The following is a 7,146-nucleotide window of genomic DNA, read 5'->3' on the forward strand; positions in this document are numbered from 1 at the left end:
AACTCTAAAGAATCTCACTTAACAGTTGTTAAGATGATCTTTAAATGTTTGAAATGTGAAGGTTCGCAAACATGAGAAAGAGGTTGAATTGTGTTTGTCTAATTTAAAACCTTTTTCTTAATTCTAATTCTAATTTGGTGACTTAAATAGTTTTACTATTTAGAGGCATCAGTAAAACAGATAATGGAGACGTAAATCAACACTTGGTAGCTACGTCCAATCCCCTCACACAAAAGGATTTATCCACAGATTTCTCGAGGCACACTTAAGCCACTATAGGGTTGGGTTACAGTGAGTTGGAAACTGATTTGGTTTTGCTTCTACCAAGCATATTTGAATCAATGATTTTCCCACACTTCAACAGTTAGAATATTTTACTTTGAACGAGGTCTTTACTAAAATTTAAAACCTTAAACTCTAAATACTTAGAAAAATTTAAGCTCTTGAGGTTTTTCTAAATAACTCTGGTTTTTTTAGATTTCTAAGTTTTTTGAGTTTTTCTTCATATCGTTCTTCAACTTTGATTTCTATTTATAGGGAAAATTAGGGTTTCAATTTTTTCCTTAAAGGATTCTGAATTGTAACTCCTTTTCAGCTTAGTCAACAATCATTTTTTTCCTCTCGTAGTTTAGATTTATATGATCTTGATAATATGACCGTTAGGAAATTTTGTTTTTCCCAATCTGATATGAGCAATTCTTCTAGAAAGATAGTGTGTATTTGTTTAGATTACATCAGTAACTTGATTTACTTAAGTCATCCTTCATATGCTTGATTTGATTTAGGCAAGAACAAATTTGGGCTTCTTCTTGGGCTTTCAGAGGTAAAGATACGACTAAGTCCAATTTAGTATTTTTCTCAATTTATTAGAGCCTTTGACCTTCCATTAGAGTCATTGACTTTTCTCCATCAAAATCATTGACTTGATTTTTGGAGTCAGATGTTGTGTTGCTTGAATAATTTTGGTTGAGGCAAAATTGTGTTACTTAGAATTAGTGGCATGAGCACCTTTACATTTGTTGCATTATTAGCAATATTTCGGAACATGTTGCAATTATTTGAGCTAGCGGGACATGAGCTTTAGAGGAGAGCTTGAACAGTAGCATCGGATTTCAAAGTCATGCAGAAAGTAGACTTCATTAGAGGCATGCAAAAAAATTGTTCATCAGAGGCATGGAGAAATAATATTCATAAGAGGTATGTAGAAATACTGTTCATCATAGGCATGCAAAAATAATGTTCATCGGAGGCATGCAGAAATGTTGTTCATCAAAGGCATGTCAAAAAACTATTCATCAGAGACATGCTAACAGAAACCACGTTTCAATCTTTAAAGGCATACACGCATAATCATAAGAGGCAAATCTCCAGGGGTTGATTTGCACACGCAGTAGCATGTGAGTTGATTAGGTTTGACTTTGCTTCCTCTAGTCATTCCCTCCGATCGTTTCCTCTGGTCTTTCCTCATGTCATTTCATCTGGTTGTTTCCTTCGGTCATTTCATTTTGATTTCCTATTATAATTCTTAGTTCCAACGATATCCCATTTGCTTATGATATCTATATCTAATTTCTTCTTCTGATGTTGTTTCTTTTGATTTTCCTGTTCTAATTCCTACACACTTAATGAAGTCATTAGTGTTATAAATTATTCTCACAAAATATCTTTGTAACATCAAAACCACACAGAGGAATGTTCAAGGGACCGACTTAGTTTCAACAATCTTCCCATTTTTGATGATGATAAAGCAGTACTTTTGATGATAATTTATTTAAACAAAAGACAAAGTAAAGCAAAAAACAGACAAACAGAACAAACACACATACAAGGCTCCCCCTAACTCTGAGCAGTTATATACAACCTCTTTCTCCCCCACATGCATATTATTTCTTCGTCAAATATGTAAACATTAAACATTTTAAATTCAAATTTTTCTCAAAGTCTCTTTCTCCCTCTTTTGTCAGTAGACAAAAAGAATTGAAAGTCAAATTTGTAATTAACCAGAGAGTCAACCAATATTCAATGGATCGGATTTTTAAAGGAAGTAAACCAAGACAAAAAAACAAGAAACACATACTTATTAAATCAAAACTATTCTAGGCACATCATATATGAATCAAACACTTATTCAAATATAAGGGTAAGATTTAGATTTTTCTTAATGAAATCAAATCTATCTTCAACTAGTGGTTTAGTAAATATGACAGTCTATTGATGTTTCGTGTCTACAAATTGGATATTTCGTAAACCTTTTTGAACAAGGTCCCTAATAAAGTGATATTTTATTTCTATGTGTTTTGTCCTAGAATGCATATTTGGATTTTTAGTTAAACAAATAGTAGACGTATTATCATAGAACATAGGAATGTTACTCTTAAATATTTTGTAATCTTCCAATTGATGTTTCATACATAGTGAGAGTTGATGAAATGTACTCAACCTCTGTTATTGACACTAAAATTGTAATTTGTCTCTTGCTTGGCCACGAGATTATGTTTTTCGCCCAAAAATGTTCAATTTTTACTAGTGTTTCCTCTTTCAAGTTTGTCTCAAACTTAGTCAGCTTCACAATAACCAAACCTGTACTCAATTGACATCTTACAAAATAAACCAATGTTAGAAGTACCTTTCAGGTATCTAAGTGTCCTTTTAACATCAATTATGTAGGATTCCTTTGGATCAGCCTGAAACCTGACATGCACACACATACACTAAATAGAACATTAGGTCTTGAGGTAGCAAGATATAGAGTGCCCCAATCATTCCTCTGTATTTTTTCTAGTCAACCTTTTGGTGTGATTCATCTTTATCCAGTGAGCAACTAGAGTGCATTGGTTCAGAAATAGGTTTAGAACCATTCATCTTAAACTTCTTGAGAAAATCTTTTGTATACTTGGTTTGATGAATGTATAGACCATTCTAACTTTGTTGAATTTGAATTCCTAAGAAGAACTTCATTTCTCCCATCATGCTCATTTGAAATTCATGTTGCATTAACTTAACAAATTCTTCACAAAGAGTGTCATTAGTAGATCCAAATATAATATCATCAACATAAATCTGAATAACAAGAATGTATTTTTCAATAGTTTTTTCTAAACAAGGTAGTATCAAACTACCATCTTTCAAAATCATTTTTCAAGAGAAACGTGTTAAGTATGTCATACCATGATCTAAGGGCTTGTTTCAATATGTATAACGGCTTTTTAAGCTTAAAGACAAGATCTAGAAACTCAACATTTTCAAGACCAAGAGGTTGTTTTACATGCACTTCCTCATTTATGAACCATTCAAAAAGACACTTTTTACATCCATTTGAAATAAAATAATATTATTATAGGCAGCATAAGAGAGTAGGATACGTATTTCCTCTAACCTAGCCACTCAAGGAAATGTCTTAGTGTAATCAATACATTCTTGTTGATAGTAATCTTGTGCAACCAATTTGGCCTTGTTTCTCAAAACTTCTCCATTTTCATTTAATTCATTTATAAATGCCCATTTGGTTCCAATAAGTCCATGCACAACTTTCAAGAAAACTTTTCATATTAATATTAATTGAATTTAGATTGACTAGAGGCACATGTAACTTCAACTTCATTAGAGGCAGAGCATATATACGTTTAACCATTTACTTTGTTTTTCTTGAGGCAACAATATGGAGACTTCAACATCATTCTTTTATAAACAAAATGTTTAGATTTTTCATTATAAAATTGAATTTGGTATCGGCAAGGGTTTTGTGAAAATGGCAGTCCACTGATGATCAATGTCAATAAATTTAATGTCTAAAATACCCTTTTGTACATGTTTTGTCCTTGAGTGTAAAATAGGATTTTTGGTTAAAGATATAGCTAAAGTAATATCGCAGAAGATAGGAAGGTTACTCTCATTGATTTTGAAATATTCTAGTTGATACTTCATCCACAACTACTTAGTGCTACAGCCTTCTACTAAGATATATTATGTTTCTCTTGTTGACAAAGCAAAAGTCCTTTGTCTTTGGCTTGACCAGGAGATTAGATTTTCACCAAGAAAAATATTGTTTTCACAGGTGCTTTTTCTTTCTAGCTTGTCTCCAACATAGTCAGCATCACATAAACCCATTGACTTGTACTCAGAGGATGGCTTATAATATAGACCAAGATTATCAATACCTTTCAAATATATAAAGATCATCTTAACAATTGTTAAGTGGGATTCTTTAGGGTCATACTGGAATCTGGCACACTCACACACTAAATAAATTATCAGGTCTAGAGGTTATTAAGTAGATGAGAGAACCAATCATTCCTTTGTATACCTTATGATCTACCTTTTTACCTGAATCACCTTTATCAAGAGAACATGTTGGATGCATAGATGTAGACATATGCTTGCATTCATCCATTTTAAATTCCTAAGTAGTTCACTTGTGTATTTGGTCTGATGAAAGGGTATATTATTTGGGCCTGAATGAATTTGGATTCCAAAAAAGAATTTTAGTTCTCCCATCATGCTCATCTCAAATTCATTCTACATTAACTTAGAAAACTATTGGCAGAGCATGTCATTAGTAAAACAAAAAATGATATGATCAACATAAATTTGAACGATGAGAAGGTATTCTTATATAATTTCCTAAACAAAGTAGTCTCAACCTGGCCTCTTTCAAAATTACTATTTAATAAAAAATTGCTTAGTTTATCATGTCAAGCTCTTGGAGTATATGTCAGACCATACAAATATTTCTTTAATTAGATAAAATAGTTTGGAAATTCATTATCTTCAAAGCCAAGAGTTTGTTTGACATATATTTTTTCATTTATGTACCATTTAAGAAAGCACTTTTCACATCCATTTGATATAAAATGATTTTATTAAATACTGCAAATGAAAGTCAAATCCTGATAGCTTCTAACCTTGCCACAATGGTGAAAGTTTCAGTGTAATCAACACCTTTCTGTTGACTCTATCTTTGAGCTACAAGCCTAGCATTGTTTCTAATCACTTCACCTTTCTCATTAAGTTTTTTTTTTCTTTTCTGAAAACCCATTTGATTTCAGTTGACTTATTTTCTTTAGATTTGGGTACAAGATCTCAAACATCATTTATTTTGAATTGATTTAGCTCTTCTTGCATAGCCATTATCCATCCATCATTTGATAGAGCTTCGTCTACAGTTGTAGGTTCAATTGCATATACTAGACTGAACATAGGTGTTTCTTTAATTGTTGATCTGACCTTCATAGGATAACTTGCACTTCTTATTCTCAAAGAGTATGGATGTGAAGATTTGTATTTCCATTTGGGTTTGGGTTCTTGATGATCTTGAATTTTAGGAGGTTCATTATTGTTTGTCCTTCATTTATCAGGCATATCTTCTGATTCACTAGAGGCAGATTTTGTCAATTCCTCTAATATATATGGTTCCTCTGATATCTGTAGATCTGCAAAATCAAGATCTAGGTCATTTTTTAATTTTAGTAAATAGTAATTTGTTGTTTTGTTTAGGTTCTTTGTTGCAATAATCTTCATTAGCTTGAATTGGATTTTATGTTTTAGTTATTTTTCAAACTTATGTAGGTATCTCTTGGTTGTAGATTCTCAATTTTTCTTTGTTTGTTTAGTCTAGAAATGCATTAAAAATAAGTTCCAACAACAAATATAAGTCATGAGGCTTCTTTCCATTAACAAATATAAATCATGAGATTTCTTGGCTCTAACTCTAAGTGCTAACCACGTGTTCATTATATCTTTGACATTTTCTTTGGTTTTTAATCATGTCTATAGTCTCAAATTCCTCATTTGTGTCTTCATTTACAACGAAATATTGTTTAAGAGATTAAAGAAGCTAATTCAAGTGTAACAAGTAATATGATCAACAACAATGAGTTTCATAGTAAGGTACTCAATTTGTGGTTCCATAAAGTTAAACTACCATAAATATTTTTTTGCTTGTTGGTGTTAACATTCTACCGAGGCAACTTGGTATGTGTTCATAACTTAGTATTATCACCAAATGTGCAACTTAGTATCTCTTGACTATGTTCATATTTTGGTACTCTATTCTTTCTTGGGTTTCCTATCTTTGATTTCTTGTATTTATTTACTATACTTCAAAATCTAATATGCCTCAATGATTGACCTTATGAAATAGTTTGCTTTTTCACTTGATTTTTATTAATGTGATGCTTGATTACATTCTTAACTGATGCTTTTTTATTAGTATTTCTATCATTCTTTGAATTGGAAGCAAAGTGTTAAAGCATTCATTTTGATTTGAAATTTATTTAGTACAACATAGCAGTGAATAAAGGATACTAGCTGTTAGCTTATCATAGCTATCATTTCTTATTTGATTATCTCAATTAGAGTTTGTTATTAAGAAAGTTTAGAGTTAGTTATTTTTGTTACCATTTTCCCTTATTTTTAGCTTTAATTTGTTTTACTCTCTATAAAAGGATCTCATTTTCATTTATTGGGATTCAAGAGAAGAATAATATACAATAATTTGTATTCATTGTTATTAAATGAGATTAAGAGAAATTTCAATTTAATATGGTATCAGTGGAAATACTCTGATTTTTTTTTAATCGTTTTCTCTTTCTCTCTCTTTCTATTTCCTTTTTCATTTTCGTTTCTCCATAGCACCTTTATGGATTTAGATTCAGAAACCCCATTAACTTCTCCTTCGCCGCCTCCACCTTCGCTTCCGGTAACAACCAATCGCACCTACCAACATGATATGCTTGATCCATACTTCATGCATCCAAGTGACAATCCTAGTGTCGCGCTGGTTTCTCCGCCTCTCTCCGCCTCAAATTATCACTCGTGGTCGCCTTCAATGATTGTTGCCCTCCGTTCGAAGAACAAATTAGGGTTTGTAAATGGTTCTCTTCCTCGTCCTTCTGATCTTGATCGTCTTTCTATGGCGTGGGATCACTGTAATACTATGTTGATGTCTTGGATGAAGAATTCTTTGGAGCCGGATATTGCTCAAAGCGTGATGTGGATGGATTCCGTTGCTGAAATCTGGTCTGAACTGCGTGAACGATATCATCACGGAGATGTGTTTCGTATCTCTGATTTGCAAGAAGAGATTTATGGCCTCCGTCAAGGTGACTCTTCGATTACATCTTATTATACACGGTTAAAGAAACTTTG

General features: G+C 32.1%; 1 protein-coding gene across 1 annotated transcript in view; it reads left to right on the forward strand.

Annotated features, from left to right (window-relative positions):
• The first annotated feature begins 6,637 nt into the window (after positions 1-6,637).
• Positions 6,638-7,146, forward strand: part of LOC113786343 (uncharacterized) — a 5,173-nt gene continuing 4,664 nt past the window's right edge. The window contains exon 1 of the mRNA XM_073367416.1: positions 6,638-7,051. Coding sequence (XP_073223517.1) covers positions 6,638-7,051 — 414 coding nt within the window. The remainder of the gene's footprint in view (positions 7,052-7,146) is intronic.

This window comes from Cicer arietinum, chromosome 4, assembly GCF_000331145.2.
Source record: "Cicer arietinum cultivar CDC Frontier isolate Library 1 chromosome 4, Cicar.CDCFrontier_v2.0, whole genome shotgun sequence".
NCBI lineage: Eukaryota > Viridiplantae > Streptophyta > Magnoliopsida > Fabales > Fabaceae > Cicer > Cicer arietinum.